This window comes from Cyclopterus lumpus, chromosome 18 (genome assembly GCF_009769545.1).
Source record: "Cyclopterus lumpus isolate fCycLum1 chromosome 18, fCycLum1.pri, whole genome shotgun sequence".
In the NCBI taxonomy this organism is placed as follows: Eukaryota; Metazoa; Chordata; class Actinopteri; order Perciformes; family Cyclopteridae; genus Cyclopterus; species Cyclopterus lumpus.
Genome location: NC_046983.1, coordinates 7,818,642 through 7,843,356, shown reverse-complemented (window position 1 = coordinate 7,843,356; position 24,715 = coordinate 7,818,642). Strand labels below are relative to the sequence as shown.

Genomic DNA, 24,715 nt, shown 5'->3' with positions numbered 1-24,715 from the left:
CTCTCTGCGTCCTACCATTGTGTCTGTGCTACAGCTGGCAGTCTATCAGCCCATCCTCGTTCACGGTGAGCCCCGTCTAGGCTCCGTAGTGCGTGAATAGAGGGAAAGGGAAGGAAAGCGGTGCACAAAGTGTATCAAAGGTAGACAGGCTGATCGGAAATGGCACACTTTCGATAGGACTCAATAAAGAAAAGTTGCACATACTGTATGTAGGCAGAAAAGGTGGGATGTTTACAGATGTGCTATAATCTGTTCTCCAAGGAATATGTCCCGTGTTGAAAATATAGTCATCAGCATAGATTTAAAACATTGGTTGCTTGTGGTTTAGGTGTCAAAAAACTGAACTTAAACCCAGTTAAATAATAAACTTTCAGCGTACAGCGGACAGCAGCATACATGGCACACCCGATTTCCGATCGAACCGTCACGGTCGAGATGCATTGTGGGTAATGTAAGTAACAAGTTTTGACAAGGAGTGAGAATGCACGGAAAAAGACAATATCTCGGGTTCTGCTGCTTCGATTTTCGTACTTAATAAAAAACCTAAACATTGCGAGCCTGACAGTCTTATGAGGAGTGGAGAACTCTTTTAATAGATGCTATCTTTTCACCTGAAAACCACCCACACTATTGCTGCTGCATCAGCTCCATCAACAATGAACTTCACTTAACTTTTGGATATAAATAATAATTTTACAACGTCTCTGCATTGTTACATTCCCTGGCTTCAAAGCAGAGAGAATTTCACTTCATTTAAAATGTACATGATTTAGAATTGAATTATTTATAAAATCCTTAACTCAAAGTAATGCCACTATAAGCTGAAGTTATTCCCCAGCAGCTGCACGCCCATCCTGTGAATGGCATTCACATACAGTTAGCCATACCTTTATGCCTTTATTGTCTGTCTGTGGACTGCAAAATTTAGAGAATATCTAATTTTCCTGACTCACAACGCCATTGAAATGGTGGTGTTGCAAGAGAGCGCGACACATTAATCGGCCCGCCAATTAGTCTGTTCGTGAAGATAAAAAATCCTGCTCGGAATTTGTAACTCACACTTGAATAATATGGCTTCTAATAATAGACCAGAGATGGTCGCACTGGACGCTTTGAAAATGCGTAAAATGCCGTACGAATGACCTATGTATGATAACACCGGGTTTGGAATAGATCATAACACGTCATACGACCGAAAATGTGCTGAATGTTAGTTGATTGGTCTGCTCTTTACATTTCTCCATCCTCTCAACATACAAACATACCCCCTCTCCAGCTACACGTGTTGAACTCTGGCCCCGCCTCTGAGTCCTAGGTTTCCCCACACCGAGATATGGAGGTGGAGGGATGAAAAAAACCTGACAGGGGCTTGAGTGGAGGACTGACCTGGCCACCGGCTCTTTTACTATTCGGAGCCCACACAGAGGCTGTCATGAGCAGGGTGGCAAACATACAGAAAGCGTGCACACTTGCGTCCCATTTTACTGACATTAATGTGGCATCTGCAGAGATGGAACGGCATCCGCTCCACTATGCCCCTTAAAATGACTCTGCGATAAACACATATAGCTCCTGTCACACAGATAAAAGCACACGCACACACACACACACACACACACACACACACACACACACACACACACACAGAGAAACTCCAGACAGCATCACAGTTTTGCTGAATGTGCATTAAGCAGACACATTTGTGAGTGTGGATGAATGTGCTCGCAGTCGCGGGGACACGTCGACGCTCGAAACGTCCAATGTCCACGCCTCAGTCTTGATGTGTTACTCAGCCATTGTGAAAACAAATGAGCTGCGCCCAATCAGACACTGTCAGACCGTGGACGCCTTGTGGTGATAATGAGCGACATGCATCCACGCTCGGCTGCACGCTGACACATCGGTAGACGCGCGGCTGCGTACGCTCGCCAGCGTGGATTCACGTGTGCCGCGGGGCGCTTGAGTCAAAGCCTTGCCTTGAGATCGTTTCAAGGCAAGACCTCTCCGACCTCATTCACCCAGCAAGCACCCTTTCACGCGCTGAATCCGAGCTACGGGCCCCTGCCCCACCGGCCTGGCGAAAACAGGTTATTATCTATCATTAAGTTGAACCCGCGCTGACAGACGGACTCGCAAGAGGGAGGAAGAGGTGGCAAGCAATTACAGGGGAGGTCTCAGCGGGTGGTTCGGCGGTTGTATCGGAGCGAAATTGGGTGGAATTGGTTTTGGTGGGATTTAGATTGTGCCCAGTAAGCTATGTGGCGGAATGGTGATGGATTCGATTCTGAGATAGTGATCTCCAGGCTGATTTGTCCACCGGAGGGAAGCTGAGGGGAACTTTTTTCCTCTAAAGAGCCCCGTTGAAATTGTGAAAACAAACAAGCAGCTTCGAGAAAAAAAAGAATAAAAACAGACAACGGAGAAGAGGACAGCGTGATGTGTCTTTACCACACCGGCCAAAATAGCATAAAGACTCAAGTATGTGAGAGTTGTTTAGTATAGGGCTTCATGGGTCCTGCTGGTACCCAATCTGTGAAAGTAGTGCAAGGACATGAGTCTCAGTGTTCAGGCCAACATTTATAATGCGAAATGTATAATACCGGAGGGGACTCAGATCAAATGGTGTGTCATAATAATTGCCAGAGAAAAATGTGTTGTGTGACAATTTCCCTCACCGTGGCTGCTCATTAAATGATGGAGAGTTCTTTTATAGGCTCTGTTTGGGTCAGCTGTATTTTGGGTCAGGTCAATTTTTCTTTGGATAAATGACTGGTTTGGATTTTTGCTTCCCCACTTTTGCTAGTTTTTTTCATGGGTCTGTTTTGGATCGGAATGGGTCCACCACATTTCGGATGGCGTGTGATTGTCCTCTGGGCATGCCGATTGGGTCCCTTAAGTCTACATCTTTTTTTTAGGCAATGCTCTTTTGTGGCTATAGGCGGCCCTTAACATTTGAGAAATTCTCTTGTCTTTTGATAAATGACAAGAAAGTTTTGTTTGTTTACCGGAGGTCATAAATCATGTCGCGCTTTGTTGTCAAGTCAAAGCAGACGAGCGAGAGACTAAGTGCCCGATTATAGTACAACGCAAAAAAACCATGTGCCACAACTTTTCCTTTTTGATCCACACGTGACTCAATTACACAACCCCATCTAATCCAAATCCACACCCAGGCTTTATAAAAACATAAAGGAACCAACCCTTATTTCCTCTCAAATTAGGTGCAATTTCAATCGCGCTCACTGATCACAGTGCAGTCACCGTGAGCCGAGACGTGACCTTCATATGGAAGATTAACGGCAGGTTAATTGCTTGGAAGCCGCCGTCACAGCACATAAAAGTGGCTCCTCACAGCAATTAAAGATAACAAAGTAGGCTTGCTGTTGAAAACACGGAATCATAAGCACTTCATGTAATTCTTCTCTTAATGTGCAGCAGTGAAAGCGGCTCTCCCCCTCATGGCAACGACATCAAAGTCTGGCGTCAGTTTTGAAGTACAGATCCGCGGCATAAAGGACAAGTAATAATTTGTGGAATCTGATCTCTGTCGAGGCCTGTTGTAATTAATGAGAGAATATTTTCTCACAAACACAGGAGAAAGGCACCTGCAACACGAAACGCAAGCTAATGATCTGTTGTCTAATTATGCAACAGTCTATTTATAATTACATCTTAAAAGTCCCAGTCTTGCGTTGGGTTTCATTACTTGAAAAATCAATTAAAGTGTCACGGACACATTCAAAACATGGCAGAGCTTCAGTGCTTCCTGATCAATGCTACTTCCTCTGTATTCAGATTTTACTTGTTACTCCGGCTGGTAGTTTCACTAAGAGGTGATATCCCTGTAATGGTTTGCTGACCTGTGTGTTGTGACACTAGCCCACAGTGGATTCACTTCTTCCGAACTGTGTCAAATACATATAACCCTGCATAATTACCTCACGGGGAAGAGTTCCTCTGTCCGAGGCAGAGTTAACTGAGTATCACGCCGAGCAGTATGCTTCATGTTTCTTCACTTCAAGAAATATGTTTGTGGAATGTGCTTATTCTTTTTTCATGTGGATGGGCAATCGGGCAACTGTTTGCTAACGTTGCCATATGATGATGTGTCGTATGATCACTACCCCAGTGACAAAACAATAAAATGTAATCAGCGATTGCAGGTTTTAATATGAAGCTACAACCAGGATACATTTAGCTTAGCTTAGCATAAACATTATCAATCTTCTCATCTTATCAGGGTCACGGCTCAGGACCTGTTCTTTTGTAATGTTTCAATTTGTAATATCGATGCACCGACAGCAGCATAACTGTTCCCGACCTCTCTTTGCCTGTACTCTTTGCATTAAACACAATGCATAAGGTTGGCTGTTTCATTACGTCTAAGCCACAGCAATTGGACAATCGGACGCTCTTTTGAAAAATACTTGCATATAGGCCTACTTTGGCCTTTTTGTACGTGGTAGGTTTACTAGGTTTCGTACCAGGGACAGGTGAGACAGGTGGTGCATCTCAGCTGATGATGTCAGGGTGAATAGAAAGTAAATAAGACATGCAAACTATCTGCTAGAAGGTTAATAAGACATGTTAACTCTCCGATAGAAGGTGAATAAGACATGCTAACTCTCCAGTAGAAAGTGAATAAGACATGCTAACTATCTGCTAGAAGGTTAATAAGACATGCTAACTCTCCGATAGAAGGTGAATAAGTAATGCTAACTCTCCAGTAGAAAGTGAATAAGACATGCTAACTCTCCGATAGAAGGTGAATAAGTAATGCTAACTCTCCAATAGAAAGTGAATAAGACATGCAAACTCTGCTAGAAGGTGAATAAGACATGCTAACTCTGCTAGAAGGTGAATAAGTAATGCTAACTCTCCGAAAGAAGGTGAATAAGTAATGCTAACTCTCCGGTAGAAGGTGAATAAGACATGCAAACTCTGCTAGAAGGTGAATAAGACATGCTGACTCTCCGGTAGAAGGTGAATAAGACATGCAAACTCTGCTAGAAGGTGAATAAGACATGTTGACTCTCCGGTAGAAGGTGAATAAGTAATGCTAACTCTCAGATAGAAGGTGAATAAGACATGCTAACTCTCTGCTAGAAGGTGAATAAGACATGCTAACTCTCAGATAGAAGGTGAATAAGACATGCAAACTCTGCTAGAAGGTGAATAAGACATGCTGACTCTCCGGTAGAAGGTGAATAAGACATGCAAACTCTGCTAGAAGGTGAATAAGACATACTAACTCTCTGCTAGAAGGTGAATAAGACATGCTAACTCTCCGGTATAAGGTGAATAAGACATGCTAACTCCGCTAGAAGGTGGATAAGTCATGTTAACACTCCAGTAGAAGGTGAATAAGACATGTTGACAATCTGCTAGAAGGTGAATAATACATGCTGACTATCTGCAAGAAGGTGATTCAATTATGCTAACTATCTGCTAGGAGGTGAATAAGACATGCTAACTCTGCAAGAATGTGAATAAGATATGCTAACTATATGCAAGGAAGTGAAAACTATATGCAAGGAAGTGAATAAGACATGCTAAGAGATTCCTCAAAATGTCAAATTATTCTACATCCAAAGCAATAGAAAAAAATCAAACACATGCCAGACATAAAGCTGCTTTATTTTACCTTTAAGTGTCGATGCTGGAAAAATGCTGTTTGATTTTGTACTCTTCAAAAGATTCCTGACAGATCAGTCCTTCTGCTTTCTTCTCCACCTCAGTGAGAAGTATTTAGCTGTCCAGTCTGTCTTATATGCTCACAATTCACTGTCGACAAATCTTTTTCACAGCATTCATTTTTTTGTTTTGCAGCAGAGGGGATGTCAACTTGACTGACATATAGTCAAATTTGTATAGTTCAGGTGTGGGCCTAATATGAAGAAAATGGCCGCACTGTCTAATTAAATTTGTTAAAAGGCAAGATACATTTCAGGTCCACAAATTAAACTGTATTACAGATGTTTGGGTCAGAATCAGGCTGGGTCTGGCCCAGACAACACAGCAGTCTATGAGAGCAGGAAGTTGCAGGTCTGAGTGCTGTGACTGTAAATAGTTTCCAAGTCCTGAAGAATGATGCTAAAACACGAAATGTCTCGGCTAAAGGCCCACTTTGTACTCAATTAGAATAATGTTTAGTTGTGGAAAACCCTTGTTTTGCATATTTCCTTCTTAATGATAGAGCACCTGTTGAAAAACATTATATAAGAAAATATAATGCGTCGTTGTCCAGAGGGTTTGTCTGTGGAACACATTTCATTTAGAAATTCGAAGTGAGCGAGGTGCAGTGAAAAATGGAGGTTTATACTGAAAGACCTGTGTGGTCCCCTCCTTCTCTCTTTCTCTCGGGGGTTGAGGATGAAACATCCTCCTGATGACATGAATCACGGGTGAATGTGTGCCAGTGTGTACCTTGTGGGATAGTGCTGCGCGAATGCGTCGAGATACAGCACGCTCGGGAGAACCTGTTCCTTTAAATCTGTGGCGGTATAGCGCGATAGCAGGCGCTACACCTGCATTCCAAATACTGGACGCGCTATCTCTTTACATGGCTCTGTGTCCATGCTCAGCTTTCCTCCCACCAGTCTCTCCCTCTCTGCTTCATCAATCACGTAAGCTCTCCCGCTGCTCACAGCAAAGCCGGACCAATTAGGCCTTCTAATTGAGCCAATTAGCAATTAAACACTAAGATGCACCCCGAAGTTCTGGAGGTCCCTCCAGGCACACGAAGGCCTGCCAGGACCTTGGAATCGAACCAAGTGTTCTGGCTTGTGTGGGCAAGAGGAGTCCTCCTTGGATGTGTGTCTTTTAAATGTCCACTTCTCCGAGAGACTCCGGGGTCAGTGAAGCAGCACCTCATGTGGCTTTTTACTCCGGCACTGTGAAGAGTCTCTACTGACCAGAGAGAGAGAGAGAGAGAGAGAGAGGCTTTTCATTAACACCAGGACCTGTTTCCTCTCCATCTACATTCTCACTTCTCATTACCGCTCCTTTCCAACTCGCATTCCCTTTCATGTGTCTTTTGGAGGATGAAAGTGAAATGGTAAATTGTGGGCGCGTGTGTATGTGTGTGTGTGTGTGTGTGTGTGTGGGTGGAAGGGTCGTCCCTGCGCGCAGTGCGTAGGCCTCTAGACTCTCTGTGGTTTAATTAGAGCTTGCATCGCGCTGCCCGCTTCTCGGTGAGAGAGTACACTCCCAGACACACACGCATGGGCGCATGGGCGCATGGGCGCATGGGTAGAACAGAAACAAGCCCACAATGAGAGGAACAAAGGCAGGCACCAGTATATTTAGGGGGAACACACTGTACCAAAAGAAGACAATGAACAATTACAGATGGCTACGGACTCGCTTGCAATTACACAAATGTGCCACTCCACCCCCAAAAGAGCTTGTTGTACATAAGAAACTTTATTATTACATGAAGGGGCCTCCTTATTTGTATGTCAGCGAGAGTGTCGCCTGCTCATCAGCCTATATACTCTCATTATCTGCCGTCTTGCCTCGGGACACTTAACTCCCATGCCTTCAAATTCAAATGGCTTTATTTGCAGTGGGAGAAGGGGCGGGCAGGCGGGGGAAGACAACAAAAACACAGAGGCGCTTCAGTGGGTGCGGGCCGATCCAATAATACGGTTAATGATGACTTGGTTAATGGGACAATTAAGGCATGGCGATAAAGCGGGAGATAAGCGTGAAAGAGAGCGGTAATGGTGAATTGTAAAAATCGGATAAGATGAAAATAGAGTATCCGTGCGATCACAAAAGAGATTTTTCCTGCACAGCCTTCATTACTGCTAAAGGTTGTTGGCCGCCCACCGTTACATAACGCCACCCAACAATGTGATGACGCCGTAATCTCCTCCATGCCTCGTGCATTTTACGACTGGGTCTGTTACATGAGGATTTGCACATTTCCGCAGTAGATTACATGGATGAGTGTACAGTGTGTGGGAACTTATTCATGTGTGGGTCAATTAAGGCTTACTGCGTGCATGCGTGTGTGCCTTTGTACTTTGCATGTAGCCCAAAAAATGCGCCGGGGCTGTTCTAAGCTGCTTACAGGCGCACATTGTTGACCCCTTGACCCAACTGGGCAGTGAAAGGCTCACCCTAATCCCGAGCCTCTACTCCTCGCCTACGCCGTCTACTGTACTCGGGCTGAAGCGATTCCTCGAGGAGCGGAAGTAGCTCTACTCCTGTAAAAAACATGGGCGCAAGAGAGCTGGTTGACATTAGCCGCTTCACTAAATAACTGAGCGAGTAGCAAATGGTGTGTTCAAGCTCTATTCAGTAAAAATGATTATTGGGAGAGGGCGAATTATATCTTTCATGATGTGTTCGAATGTGATCTTGTAAAATGTGGTTCTCTGTGAGATACTTGAATAAATACAGTTGTTTGAAGGAGATGTTTTCACAGCAATAACAACTATATTTCTTCTTTATTTCCCAAATAAATTGAATTGTGTTTACATGCAAATAACCGCTATAAATGACACTAACAAACTAAGAGGACAACATTTTTGAAATGTTGACAGGTTACACTGACTTCAGGACGGTTGAAATCATTTTCCAGAATGTATTACGTTTTGACAGATGTTTTTGTATGCAGTTTAAGAAAAATGATGATGTTTCTTAAAAGGGAACCAATTAGTTGTCTTATTTTCTCTTTTGTATATGAACTATTGTTCCATAATAAAGCAACATTGTATATCATCCAATTGATTAATAAATGGAATACTCAATTACTAAAATAATTGATAGCTGCAACCCAATTAGAGATGCATTATGATAAATGTTAACTGACCAGGACAGAGTGAAAGCGTCCAATCCAGGTCTTTATTTTTTCATGCCTAATAGATGAGCTCTCAACATGGAGTATCTATGAGAGTTAGATCACGTTGCCAGCTCACAACAGATCACAAGTATTACATGCCAGAGTGTTTGTAGTCATGTGAAGCGAAACACGTTGATCTCAACAATGCTGTCTGTCGTTTCATTGCTGCTTTCATTTCAGGTTATGTTTATTTCCCCTTGGCAACAGTTGAAGGGTGAATGTTGCACTGACAACGTTTAATGGAATATATTTCTGCTTAAGATAAACTATAATCTCTCTTATCTTTCTCTTCCCCCCCCCCCCCCCCCCCCCTCCCCCCACCTTCTCTGTCTTTTTGTTTTTCTCTCTGTGTATCACTGTCCTTTAAATCTCCCTCCTCCTCCCCTTCTCTGCCTCATTCTGCAGAATTCTGTGGCTGTTAAAAAAACGAAAAATGATCTGGATAATAGAGGACCAATAGGGATGGAACGCAACAGAACCATGACTGGGGAAGCGTTTCAGATCCTTGTTGCTCTGAATCAACACTGACCAGGCATCCACACCGAGGTCCGGCCTCCTTCTCCAGCATCCCAAGGACCCTTCTTTCCCCCCAGCGACTGCTTTGCCCTCCATCTCACCTTCACTCAGAGCTCCTGGTCACAAAAAAAGCTCATTTTATTCTTTCAGGGTCTGTCTGCTTTGGTTTTTAAATCCCCTCTTATGCTTTACCTTCCAGACTGTTGGTTATAATCCACCTTTTCTCATAGAAAGACTGAAGTACTCTAAAACAGACTAAAAGCTGGTGGCTGAACACCATGAATCCGGCCATGTACCCCCTTCCACTTGTTCTAAATAAACAAAGGGGGCAGGCTTTGTCGTCCAGAACACGGCCCCATAGTCTCATTACGGACTGGTGCCTAATGGGTTTGCTAGGCCTCATTGTGCTCTTCAGCCTGGCCTCGAGCCAGAAAATGGACCCTTCTAAAAACCCCTTAGTCACCACCAATTACGGTAAGATCAGAGGCATCAAGAAGGACTTGAACAATGAGATCTTGGGCCCCGTAGAGCAGTACCTGGGCGTCCCCTATGCCACGGCACCCATCGGCGACCGCCGCTTTCAGCCGCCCGAAGCCCCGGGATCCTGGCAGGAGATCCGCAACGCCACCCAGTTTGCCCCCGTGTGCCCTCAGAATGTCCACGGCGTGCTCCCGGAGATCATGCTGCCTGTGTGGTTCACTGACAATCTGGACGTGGCGGCGGGTTACATCCAGAACCAGAGCGAGGACTGCCTCTACCTCAATGTCTACGTACCCACTGAGGATGGTGAGTGGGCATTATTAAATGGAGGGTTGGGGGAGGCCGGGAGATGAGGGAGTCAGTGGGTAATAGTGGGTAGAATGAATTATATTGACTGTTCGCTAAGCCCCGTTCCTTTAGATCCTCTTGCTATGCCTGTCAAGCTTTCCATACTCGCCATAAATATGTAGTAGGGCTGGGTGTGGGTACACAATACTTTTAAGGTATCAACTGAAATAACCCAGTACCATGTAGCATCAAGATTCTCCAGTCAAACAATACTACATAATACTAATATTTGTCACGTTTTGCTCTCAACCAATCACAGCAAACATTCTTCCATGTGATGTGACGTTTGATTGGCCCACTACGACCCACACAGCCAGGGTTGTTTACCTGCGCACGCTATCCAGCAGCTAACAGTGCTAACAACGGCAACAGTGCTGAGAACGCTAACAATTGTATCCTGGGGAACCTTGATGGGTATTACGCGGCCCTGACGATACCCAGCCCCAATAACTATAGTTTACTATGATAATGGGGACAGATTTACCATTGCAAATGTTGTTTTCTTATTTTATTTTGTGTCTGTCAGATTATATTACCTTCATGAGATGATTGGAAACGACTTGTTAATTTTTTCAATTTATATCTAGTTGACTCATTTCAAACCGGAACCCTGTAAAAGGGTCTAAAATATTTACTTGATGGCTGCGCACATTATATCATGTGCAAAGATTCAGGCCCCAGGCACTCAGAAGCCGGGGATCCATGTAGAAACCACCACGCACGCTCAGCTCCCACTCCAACCCGATGCACACCGCTTCAACGTGCAGAGAAATCCAAAGCTTGACAGGCCAGCTGTTGCCATTTACGGTTGCTACGCTATGATTGGACAATCGCTGTTCAGTGGAGGGGTGTAGGGAACGGTCAATTTGTGGCACCCATAAGGGGGAGGAGCCTCGGGAAGTTCACTTCATGTGGGAAAAAAAACTAACTTGAAAACTGGAGTGTTTGAATTATTTTCCATGTTCATGCACAACCTTAAACACCATAAATATTGCATATGCATATGGTGTGTGTTTTCACAGCGGCTTATATATATATATGTATATGTATATATATATATATATATATATATATATATATATATATATATATATATATATATATATATATATATATATATATATATATATATGAAAAAAAGAAACTATATAAAATTATTCCATGAATCATTTTTCAATTACCCTACCCTGGCTTTACAGTCCTTCCCATTCAAGGTGTTATAAAGCAAGAGAACAAAGGTCAGGACTGAAGCAGTTTCCAGGTGCTTTATGAGATAAAAGATTAGGTGACATTTGACTTTTCTTACTTTTTTCTTTTTTTTATCGACAAGAAGCCTCTTCTCTCAACTCAGACGTTTTTTGTCTGCCCGGGCTCTCTCAGGTGTGCGAGCAATACAAAAGAGAGAGATTTCCCATTCCGTTGGCAGATGTGATATGAAGAGACTCCCATCATCTCTCTCTCTCTCTCTCTCTCTCAGGATATTCTAAAACGGGTGTCACGTTTGTGTCTTCATTTCTATATCTCTGTTCTGAGCTGCACAAAGCCAGCCCCTTTCACACAGAGAGGGGCTCTAAGAATCATGTTGCCGGGTTTCCCATCCAGAAACGGTCTCTTGGTTTGACCTCAAACAACTGGAGGTCTTCAAAAAAGAAACTTACTGTACTAACACAATGTGTTTTTTTTTGTGTGTGTTTTTTCTTCTTCTCGATAAGCACATACACACAAGTTCAGATATAAAAAATGAATTAGAAACAAATCACCAGCTTTGACGGTATCGATATCAGCGTGTGTATGTGTGTGTGTGTGTGTGTGTGTGTGTGTGCCTTGACGTTTGCATTAATCTATGTTTCTCTTGCTGTCTATATGTGCACATCGTTGTGTGCGTCATTGTCGTGATGAGGCAGTGATTTACACCCTGAAAATGTTCTTCACTCTGACACATGTCGGTCGCCCTGTCAGCATCATTCAACTGGACTTTTTTTTTTTTTAGCCCCTCACAGCTCAACACACTTCCTTCCGTCCTTCCTTCCTTCCTTCCTTCCGTCCTTCCTTCCTTCCGCCTCTCCGCTCCAACACTGCAGCCTCAGCCCTCGACACCCTGTCATTGCCACTTAGAGCTCCTGCGGCACATATAGAACACTATACATCAGGTCTTGAGTCATTTCACAGTGTCGCGCAGCTTTTTTCTTCTTCTTCTTCTTTCCCCTGTTTTGTGAGATGTACGACTTTGTGATGTAACACAGGCAGACGCACGCTCAAAAATACCAAAACACTTTTGGCCAGCAGATCCCCAAAAAGATCCGGTGCAACTCGCTGTCCACGGGCACGCACAAGGTTGAACATGCCCACGTGACGGCACTCTCCCGTCTCCCCTTGCTGTCGATTCCCCTCCTATTCCCCTCACTTTTTAATAATGAATGCTGCATCTCGGATTCTCCTGAGGCCTTTTTACGTGTATCCTTTTTTTATAGGGCACCACTAAGACAGAATCCCTCAAAACCTCTAACCTCTAATTTTAAGTGGATTAAGTCTGCAGAATTACTGCTTAATGCTGCCATCAGTGCAAATGGAGGAACGTGGGACGCTGACAAGAATGTGTGTGTTTGTTTATAGATAAACAAACACGCAAACATTTGGTGGTTACTCATGGCTCCTTAATTAATACTTCAGGACTCAATAAGTTTGCTAAGCTAGCCATGTGTTCTCATCTTTTCCCTAATTCCACGGCGCTCATGAAGAAATATGTTTCTGAATTTGTAATACTTTGAGAGAAAAAAACGAACGGGGACACAACTAATCATGTTACAGTAATGATGCAAAATTACACTTGTTATTATCTGATTTACAGAAACTTAATCTAATATGCAAATGAGGATTTTTTTGATTTTATTACATGCAGTACATGAATATTTTAGAGCCTGGACCCACATGTCTTTGTTCTTACTTCATCAATCTTAAGTTTTAATATTGTTCTCAACGCACCTAATGGATCATTATTCTTTAATAAAAGGACAGATTATGGAACCATATCCAAGCAAATACATAATATTCATATAAGAATACATCAGTGGTCATTGAAATCCCACTATAATGTAAAGCGTTGACTATAAACCCAGCTTGTAGGTCGCTCCCCCACTGAATGCTGGGAGTAAGGGGCTCCAACGGTTCCCCTGGAAATGACATCCCATAAATCATAGCGAGAGGTTTTCATCTGGCTCCTGCAGAGTCACGGTGGATCGATGGACAAGGGGGGGGGGGGAGAGATGGCTGCTGCTGCTGCTGCTGCTGCTCCTGATGCCTCGGGCTCAAAGACAAACCACATGCTTCTCTCAGCAGTCAGCAGCCATTAACACAGAGCAAGACTTCCTGGTAAATAAGTCAGAGGAGCTGGAACCAGCAGCCCTCAAATGGGATGAGATGTTCCATTTCTTAAAAGGAAAGCTGGCCTTTTGTTTTCACCCGTTCCCGTTTCCCTCAAACCACTTCCCACCGATTCGTTTGACCATTTCTGATTGGCTTAGGGCCAATATACAGTATCACCCTGCTGGTGGCTGGTGCAAACAACATTTTAAGATCAATAATTCCTAAATATCAGGATTTATTTCTGAACTATAACAGACAAGTATGGATCTGGAACAAAGGGAGACAGACTCTACCACCCTTGGAAGAACGTTATTGGTGGTCGGCTGAGGTTTAACCCTGATGAGCTGTTACAAAATACCTTCTAAGCTGCGAGTTCTTTTCAATTAGTCCTGTTGGAGGAGAATATACATCAGTTTGCCAGATAACCCTCTGGGATTTGAACCGCTAACCTCAGCGTTGTCAGCTCCGTGCTTCTTGGGCTGAGCTGCAGGGTGCAAGCCGAAGGCCTTATAAATTATTCCATCCGATACTTCATCTATCTCCATGCATCAAACTCAAACTCCCACATCTCCCCGTTCTGCAATATTTCAATTTTTTCCGAGGGGATTCATCACGAAGGGTTCGATACTAACACGATAACGGTGGTTGAGGGACATCGGCATCACCAAAGGGCCAGAGATGGATGAATAAATGAAGGAGGTAAAACAAACAAACAAATAAATAATAGAGAGAGATGCAGCAGTGGGGGAAAAAAATGAAATATATTGCTTCTGATGCCCGAAAGAAAAACCTTGATTATTCTGCTCCATCTCTTTCTATATATGTTGTCTCTCTCTCTCCTGCCAGGCCCAGATGATACCCTCTAAAGAACAAAAATGGAATAAAAAAAGGGGATGATGGGTATAAATAGATCACCATCTCTCCGCAGGCAGAATACACTTCCCTGAGAAGGAACAATTGCTGTTACATACTATATGGGCCTGTAGCTCCCAGGGGACAGGCACCCCCCTCACACACACACACACACACACACACACTGTATCACTAAACCAAAACCCTTAACAAATAGATGAAAAGGGACGGATTGCGAAGCAGAGAGTCAGATTTGAAGTCCGGCATCTCTAGGTGCTTGTCATTTTATAGAGGTCAGAGCAGAGGGGCTTCCTCTGGTCCGACCTTAACAAACCAAACCTGACAAAGTCCATTGTCTTTGCTGTGGTTTTTTTTTCTCATGTTCCCCCTCCCTCCTCTCCCCCTTCTCTGTCCCTCTCTGCACCATGCTGAGGCTCAGGGGAGCAGACAGCAACTGGCCTGCTCAGTCAAAGGCTTTGTCTTACTCAGCGTGGTGGTGGGCGTGAGGAGAGAATCAAATCAGCCAGGGGTCGGTCACTCGCTTTGAACTTTTCCATTCATCTAGGACAGCCCAATACATACCTGGGAAAAGGCGACCGGCAGCCACAGTATACCAGGTGTATATTGTTAAAAACTCCGACAAGGACTTATATTAAGAAAAGTTTTGTGCCTTGAAACGGTTAGTAAACTTGAACTGGACGCTGTGTTTTTTTGAATTTTTTGAATTCCTTCAGATTTAAATAAGTTCAAGGTGGGGTGGCGCTTTCTAGGTGGAGTTGTGAAATGGGGATATCAGTCTCCATTCACGAATAAAAAGAAGAAAAAAAAGACTTTTTTTTTTTACTTAAAGACGGAGAGCACTCAAAAATACCAAGACGGTTCCCCGGGGATGACAGACCTCTATCTCTGTTCACATGAGAGGAAACCGTAACAGCAGTGACCTACAATACCCGATGTGAAACATGAGCGGAGGAGGAGGATTTTTAAATTAATGCCTGCTAAGCTGGTTAAACCTGTGGCTTTGATGGACGCTTGAAATGGGTCCGTAACTACTGAGGGTGACGTGTTTTACAAGACAAAGGAGAAGAATTGAGGAGAACTTGGATGGAGTGTGGGAAAAGGGAGCGATTGTGTGTCTGTGGGTGTGAAAGAGGGAGAGAGAGCTCTTAATATTGTGTAGTGTGGGTCGGACTTATTTTCAAATCTTGCCGGGTGTGTTTGGATTTTCTTTGGAATTCCTTCTCGTGAGATGCAGTCACATTGTATACTTGTTTATGGTTTTTTTTAAAGTTTTGAAAGCTGAGTCTAACCGGACTTACATACTTTACATTAAAGTGCACCTCTTGCGTCACCTGAGGTGGTCAGCATAGATGCATAGATGAATCTGCAAGTGTACTTCATTAGGTGAAGTATAGAGCATCTGCACTACACTGCACTGAACCGTTTAACATTTTAATCAAACGCACCGCATTGTGATAATATAATAACAGGCGCAGCATACTGGCATAAAACGTGTCGCGTCCTTTTGACGCCACGGTCAACAAATATCAAACATTTTCAAAATAGATAAACACTTTCCCCATTGTGAAACCAGGTCAATATAGACTTAGTTTTCTAACATATCTTCTGAGCTTTATTAGCACCAGCTGTGTAACAAACATAGTTATTTTAACACAAAGCACAATCTTTTCCTAGTACTTTTGTTGCCTAAGCCTTACCATGTAAAACTAATTACAAAAATTATAGATAGAGTTTGAACATATTGAAGACCACAATATTGAACTATTTCATGAGTAAATCAGCAGCCAGAACCTTTTAAATTATCTGTCATTGAAAAACGTTCAAGAGAGGATGAAGCTCTTCATGTTAAACTTCGTCCCTTTTTGGCCAACCACCATTCAGCTTGTTCTAAGAATAGAATAAACAGACATTTGCTCTTCTGTTCTGTTCCTACTTACGGTTCCTTAACATTTGAATGCAGTGAACTGACCAATTATTGATGTTAAAACTCTCAATGAAAAACCCTGAATCGGTCCTGAACATTCCACGAAAAACTGCGGATATCGATAATGACTGTAATTGGAGAAACGATTTGCATAATTTACTCAGCATCTTTACTTATTGTGGTCGCAATCAAATGCGGCGGTTCCGTTATGCGATTACAAGACAGAGACGGAGAGCGCTGCCAGATTATGATATTGATCCCATTTTGAAGATTTCTGTTGAGGAGCAGCAGTAAAGTTAGTGGGAGACACTGAGAGGAAAAGAACCAGGGATGAATGGAGGTTGAAGGAGTGCAGAATTTAGATCGAGGACACGAGGAAAGGGGGAAGTGGGACGGGGGGGGGGGACGGGGGGGGTTGTGATGGCAACCATCCACCACTTCCTGTATCTTACTGCTCGGGCGCGCATCAAAAGCTGCGTGCATTTTGCCTTTCCACTAGACTCTGAATGAAGGAATTAGCAAGGGCTCAGTTCCAGCTATTTATAGCCTGTAAGCCTGAGAGATGGAAAGGGTGTGTGTGTGTGTGTGTGTGTGTGTGTGTCCACGCACATCACATGATCCTAATAATCTCGGCGGTGTGTTTGCACCCGTTTTGTCGCGTTCATGTGGGTCATCATTTTGATCGACTCCCCTGTCGTCCTCCTCCTCCTCCTCCTCCTCCCCCATCTTCATGTGACGTCTCTTTTCGAGCATTGCCTCCTCTCTCACCCAACCTCTCATCCCCCTTCATATTCCATTCCATTTTACTTATTTCCTCCCTTCCTTTTTCGCTTAAGCGTCCCCCCCCCCCGCCCAAAAGTCTCCCAGCTCCCCGGTCGTCGTCACCATATGCTTTGGATGAGCAATGAAGGCAGAAATAGGATTTAGCTGTAGACGGTCCATTCAAATGATGGTTTTAGCCTCAGCAGAGTGAATTGACTTCACAACAGTGCTTAAATAATAAGCTCTCAGGCTTTGACTATCCATGTTCTTTTGGCTTCGCTTCTGTAGCAGTTTACAGCACAATCTGGGATATCATCTGGTTTAACTCGGGGATTGATCAAGAACATCTAATGGGATTTGATGCAGTCTGATCCGCCCTCTCCTATCAGATTGGCAATCTAACCATAAATAGGCTCAGGTGGAGCAGCGGCTTCAGAGTCACGCTAAGGAACACGGAAGCCTTCTGGCCGGGGTTTCTGACTCGAGCTCTCTTTTCTAGTCTCTCGTTAAATGCCTCAGGAGGCTCTGTTCCGACCTCTTAAACTAAACAGGGACGTGTCATGAAAAGCTCACTGCGGTGTTTTTGCACAGCAACCCACACACTGTGAAATAGGAAAACTCAGTCAGTCAGAAATCATGTGATTCAAGAAATTCCCCCTCTTATGTCACATGCAGGCTCATTAGCATTGTATTCCACCCACCGCTGTAGAACTACCTTTCCAAAAGTGTCCCATAATCTTCCTGACATTTTAGCATGTGAAGCATGGAAACATGTTCTAGTGGACTGGATGAGAACATTAGCAGGACGTGTCCCGTCTAACTTAAACGTTTAAAGCTGCTCCAATCAATTCCACACAGAAGGGCCGCCCGGGGGATAGAACCCTCTTAACTGTGCTAGACAATACACCGCCGTGCAGCCAGCTCAAATCAATATTTTCTTAATATTTCATATAATGAATAATGCCTTTTCGCTTCATATTACAATAACAATAGGTACGTGTGACACTAGCGGAATCCTCTGTTATCGGTGCTTTAGTTTGAACATGAGGAAGTAGACTTCAGCCTCATAACGCATCTCCTTTCACTGCATTCTCCTGTTCGACAGCTGGATATTCATTTGTAATATATATATATATATATATATATATATATATATATATATATATATATACATACAGTATATATATATATATATATATATATATATATATATATATATATATATATATATATATATATATATATATATATATACATAGCTATATTTTTGTGTATTAGTGTAGTGCTTTAGAAATGCTTTTTCAGCACAACGCTCACTTTCACTCTGCATTTCAACAATCAGGATAAACAGAATTCAGCTTTGTCATACCAAGTATGGCGGGGAAATGGACAGTCATAAATTGCCCTCAGCTCTCAGCGTGTTTGCCTTTTCTTTTAATAATTAATCCTCCAGTTTATTGAGTCCACATGCTGGACTGCTGAGTCGGCCTTTTCGGGCCAGCGTGGTCAGCTATCCCGGTACCATGTTCTTGATGAGACCAACAGCATTCGAAAATCACTGAGCAACGCGGCGCAATGGAGATAAGCTCCGAGTAGAAACAGGGGAGTGCAGTGTTGCAAGATTTTATTGAATTATGTTATTGAACTGAGTGGAATTGATTTAAATAGGAACCTTTTTTTAGAAGAACCACTTGGAGAAAGAAGAAAATCTAATAATGCTGCTCGTTTATGAGGGATTGCACCTTTAACAGGACAGAATACCTCTGTTGCCTGCGTCCAGGGAAATTGGAAACAAATCGGGTTCTCAGACAGGAAGTGTTTTTAAAGTAGAGGATATAGGAAGATGAAAGAGCCCGGCAACCTATGGAGCGCAATGCAAGAGGCAGAATTCAGCTGTCTGGGGATTACTAAGGGCTCCAGATCGCCCCGAGGCTAAGTTACTGAAGATGTACGCAAACACACACACGGCCAAACTCTCGTTGAGTCACACACGAAAACAAGACTCACACTTGTTGGCGCAGGGACACATGCACATCCACACGGATTGCTTATTCGGCATTACGAGTTGTATTGCCTTTTCACGCTCTCCCATCCGCCTCGCACACACACACACACACACACACACACACACACACACACACACACACACACACACACACACACACACACACACACACACACTCACACTCACACACACACTCCATCTCTTTCAATACAGCTCAAAGGGCCATCTCTTCAGGGCTTCTGAAGCTGGGGTGGCCAGTGGCGGTGAATGCAAATTACCTCTCCTGCACACACACACACACATACACACACACACACACACACACACACACACACACACACACACACACACACACACACACAGCTCCCTCTACCAGGCCCCGCTGCCTCCCACAGCACTGAATGGTGAGGGCCGGCAGAACGAAAGAGAGAAAGGAAGAGATTAAAAGAAAGGGGGATGAATAGACAGAGAGAGCAGGAGGTTATCCAGAGGTAAGGCTTCCTCCTCTCGTGGAACAAGTCTGCCGATATGTTCACGGAGGAGAAAAGTCGATGCGTCGCTGCCACTGCAATTCATCACTAGTTAGCAAAGTAGCTGTCGGGTTTGAGCTGACGGCGAGTATTAATGACCGTGCGAGTTGTGATGTCATCATCTGTGCAGCTCCAACATGAGATAGTAAGTAATGATCTTGTATTGAGCTATTACATCATTTTAACACTTTCTGGATGCCGTTACTGAAATGCATCCGTCTTTCTGTGACACATAGCTCTGTATAATCATAGTTATACCCGCTCTTGCGTTTTCATAATGCTTTGTTACAATAATAATAACACATATTAAAGCATTTTATAATAGCATAAGGTCAGGTATTATAATTCTTTGTGATTGGCATTCACTGACATTTAGTATTAGAATTCCCATTGTGGTTTTACTTTATAATCTTTGTTATAATCCATTATAATCGCTGTTATGATACATTATAATCAATGTGATGATAAGTTCAAAAATGACACTAAATGTAAAATAATGTTTTACTTCACTTAAAAAATAGCATGACCACGTATAATGTGTTTTGATTGCAGTTATAAACCATTATGAATATGTATGAGTGTGTATAACTATAACAATGCAGTGCTATAAGCAGATTACAATGCACTATAAGTATGTTTAATAGACTCGGGTGTCACATGTAACTCCTCTGTTTTGTTTGCTTTTCCCCCTTTCCTCGTGTCCTCGATCGAATTTGTCCTCAAATTGTTCTGCAGCGCCATGTCAGACGTAGTGTACGGTCAGCGGTCACTAACCAAGAACTTACTAGCATCAAATAATGTGCAGTCAGTCGGGAGTTCATCTGGCACGTGCTTGTGCTTTCATGTGAGGCAGAAAAGGCACAAAAACAACAGCTAAAAGAACCGCAGCGTGACCTCCACACTGATGTCAGCTCACGTTTCAGCACCATGGACAGCGTCTGAAGAACCGGCCCTGACACATGTGCACACAACCAAATCAAATCCACAGCAGGAGTGTGTGTTGCTCCCACTCATGACTGTGTCTGTTCCTGTCATGCACTACTCACTACTCACTGTTTAGGAAACCCTGTGAGAAAGTAAACCATTTGGGAAACTACGTATTTTGCAGTGGCTTAAATTCACCTTGCATCACTTGTACAGTACGCGAGACGATTAACTGCGTTTCTCATACTTCCCTTTTATGTTTTGGATTATTTTTTTATTGTGAATTACTGGAGGATATTACCTCTGCTGGATTCAATTACACTAGACATTCAGACAACTTTACGAAATAGGCGCACAAATAGATGAAAACTGGATCAAAGGTTTGTTCATGCAATCTAGAGTAAATTCATCTGGTGATTATCAGTCAAACAATGTCCACTCCAGTTACACAAGTACAACAGTGTGAAACGCTTTAGCTGGAGAGGCTCCGTACAATTAGATAGTAAACATAAAAAGACAAATAAAATAAAATATAATAACGCCATCAAAATATCCTTTTGAGAAAAAACAACCAGGCCAACAAATTAGGTCCGATTTAGTGTGTTATCTTAAAGCTAAAGTAATTGTCCGTTCAGCTTAACAGCTTTAAAAGGTGTAAGGGCTTAAGAAATTCAAAGAACTCCCTAGCCAGCCGTAGCCCAACAGACGGGAGGAAAAAATTAGCCATATTTTCAGAGCACCACAACAGTTAGTCATGGGATTCTACAGGGATAAGAGCAATTTGTTTTCTCCATAAGGCATTAGATCTATTAAAATGTTGTATTGAAATATCCAATCAGCGGTACACCGAGCTGGCCTCCCACTTGATTTACAGTAAATGCAAAAGCTCCAGGTTTGGTCTCTCGCGGTGACACAACCGATTACACTGTTGCTGTTTCAGTACGATGTCGTTGGGGGAGGGGGGTGATAGGGCGGCTTCAAAGAGAGACGGCGATTGAACTGTCCAGACGCATTAAAATAACATGTTTTCCGTTATATCTTTGTTGTCGGCTCTGCCTTATTTCCCGGGAGCCTCCTTTATTTTGGCGTTCAAGTTGAACAGGATTTCCATCCCATTTGAGGAGACCTTAGTGGGACAAATTGGAGTAAATGTGAAATCTCCGTGATTGCAGGCATAATTCAGTGAGGACCTTTTTTCCCCCTCTAATAGAATCTGCACAGCTGGCACACACGAGGGAAACAGGGACAGTTGCAGAGCCACGAGAAGACACAAAGAAAGTGAAAATGGGCATGTGTCTGCATCTCGGTGTCGCTCCCGGGCCTTTGACCTAAATTAGTCCCCGTGCTCCGCCTTGGCACTCCCTCAGTGTTCCACTCTGTCAGCATTAGGAGCGCTGCCTCATCCACTCCCTGGTTAGTAATGTCCCAGTGCTCGGGCCCCTGCTCTTGCAAGGCCGGCCTGAGAGGAGGAGATGGATTTAGATGGAGGCGGGGAGGGAAGATGGCAAAGGGTCAGCCCCCAAAACAAGCTCTGTGCCTCAGCTCTTTGCGTCCATGCTCAAAACACATGCAGCTCTTGCATGCTGGTGTACAGCTGTTTCCACAGCTGACACATGTGCAACAATAGCACTTTACAGGCACAGTGGGTCGGAGTTGGTGGCATCTAACGGTTTGGTTGCAGATTGCGGCCAGCTGAATACCCCTCCACTCACTCACTCCCTATCCAAGATGGCGGCATGGCGCCGTTCGTCTCGCTCACGGGCCAACGAAGGCCAGGCGGCGGTACCACGGCAGACTCTGTGAAGCTCCTTTGTAGATATGACGTGCTCAATGACTCATTACACACGAAAGAGAAACACACGACAATAGATCCCTCTAAATGCTGCACACAGGGCCGTGGACGGAGAAAAGACGAGGAGAGGGGGGGGGGGGGGAGAGATAAAAGGGCCGAGTAGAGAAGACCTCTGTGTTACATGTAATGGAAACTGCTTTGGTGTTGAAGCGGGCATGAGGAGTTCAAAGCCCACACGGACAGACAAACAGGGACGTGATCTTGGATCACACTGGAAGGGTATCGCACAGATCACCAACAGGCCTTTGTTTAGAGCAGAAATAGCCCAGAGGGTTGAATGACTCTTCAAACACACACACACACACACGCAGATTGGCTCCTGCGTGCTTTGTGATTACCTCACAGATGAAATACTACACGAAATGGCAACAGAGCAGCTGAGCATGTCGGCATTTTGATAGCATAACCTCCCATCGCCATATTTTTCCCTGTTTCCCTTTACCTTCGCCTCCTTCCCCATATGTCAAGACAACATAAAAACTCTTCGCTCCTCAAAGGTTAGCCCAATAAAGAGCTCTGCTGACAAAACTGCAAATGTCAAAATGGTTAAAGGGAAGGCTTTCCCTGCACACACCAGTTATCTTTTACACGAGCAGACAAACAACGGCCGCTGTTCTGACAGAGCCAGGGTATGGTGGTCGATGGAGTGAGAGTCTCCAGTAATCTATCACCTCCGGAGCAGAGGGAACCACACGATTGAGATGTGGATTGGACTGCTCCTTTTCACACACACGCACACACACACACTCACACACACACTCACACACACACACACACACACACACACACACACACACTTTGACGGAAAATAGAAAATGTATCAAGTGTAGCTGTGATTGTTTTTGGTCTAAGAAACCATTTTAGTTGTTTTTATTATTCTAAATGTACAGAATCAGATCAAATACTACAGTTGCTTCTAGGTCTCCATATAATATTTGTTTTGCTTCTATTGAGGAAATCGACATATTTTATGACCTCATCCCTCCAAGAAAGTGTTTGTTTATGTAGTATAAATCAAATTCGTGGTAGGCTGTTAGATTTCTCCGAGGTTGCCCCGTTAATTGAGGGGCATGCATATTGTTTGGATGACTAGAAACAAATATGCACGTTTTAAATAATAATAATATAATAGCCATAAGACCCGATCACACATGCCGGAAACAATCCCCTCCAAAAATACGCAGCCACCATTGGAATCCAATCCTCCGAATTGTGTCGTCTATAAACAGAACGAACGGACGCACACACAACGCAAAATTCTGCATTCAAATGTTGATTTAGCATTTGAATGTCTACATTATGAAAGAAGCTTCGGGGCTTTCAACTATTCAGTCCAGCCCTTAGTTGCCTGTTGTTGGACAAACCAGTCAGTTAGAAAGAAAAGAAATCCGCTATCATAATGTCCAGTGGAAGATATGTAAGACGTGCATTTACCTGACATCTCCAAAGGTTACCGCCCTGAGAGACCCGTCACACACGTGCACATCACTGCTCACGCGTAGACCTCTACCAGACCAAGTGTATGAATCGATGTGCTGAAAAGGCTGTTTTTCATTAAAAGATGTGCAGCGGTAACACTGGGGACTCAACATGACATATGCAGTAGTGTAACTATTGGATTTGTCTTTTTTCTTTATTTGGCCACCTTGTGAAAAGTTAATGGAGCTCATCATCTCCAGTGGTCCAGTATTCATGATCGAAAAGAGGATGGAGGTCTGAGAGGCGGTTGGTAATCCTGTTTTTAAAAACGACCACATTGTCTTGCAGTAATTCTGTGGGAAGGGCAGAGCAATCTAAACTCTAAAGCACACATTTGTAGACAGAGAGCATGCATGAACGCATGAGCAGATAAGCCTACGTGTGTGTCACAGTGTGTGTGTATTTGTGTGTGTGTGTGTGTGTGTGTGTGTGTGTGTGGCTACATGGGGAGCAAATGGCTTTAACCTTCATGCCTACTCGATCACCACTGCTCCGTAAATGTCACTCCGTCTGCCTCCCCGCCGCTGTCTACATCGATGTTTACCTCTTTATCTCTTTTTAAGCTGTCATCTCTTTAGGTCCTTTATGCCTTTAAACCTCTCTTTATTTTCGCTCTGCAATGCAACACCTTTCACCTTTTATTTCCCATCTCCTCCTTCGCTTCCTAACCTTCTCCTCCATCCTCCAGTGGTGTTGTCCTCTCTTAAATCAGAATAACCTTTTATTTATTTTTAATTGTCATTAAATCTTGACAGTAGAACATGGGACCGACCTCTTGTCTTCTCTTCTCTTCCACCGAAAGAAAAAC

At 43.6% G+C, this 24,715-nt stretch overlaps 1 protein-coding gene across 1 annotated transcript in view; it reads left to right on the top strand.

The window, feature by feature from the left end:
* The first annotated feature begins 9,621 nt into the window (after positions 1-9,621).
* The window catches only part of nlgn2a (neuroligin 2a), a 100,441-nt gene continuing 85,347 nt past the window's right edge, over positions 9,622-24,715 (top strand). Inside the window, 1 exon segment of the mRNA XM_034557135.1 lies at positions 9,622-10,153. Coding sequence (XP_034413026.1) covers positions 9,646-10,153 — 508 coding nt within the window. The 5' untranslated portion in view covers positions 9,622-9,645.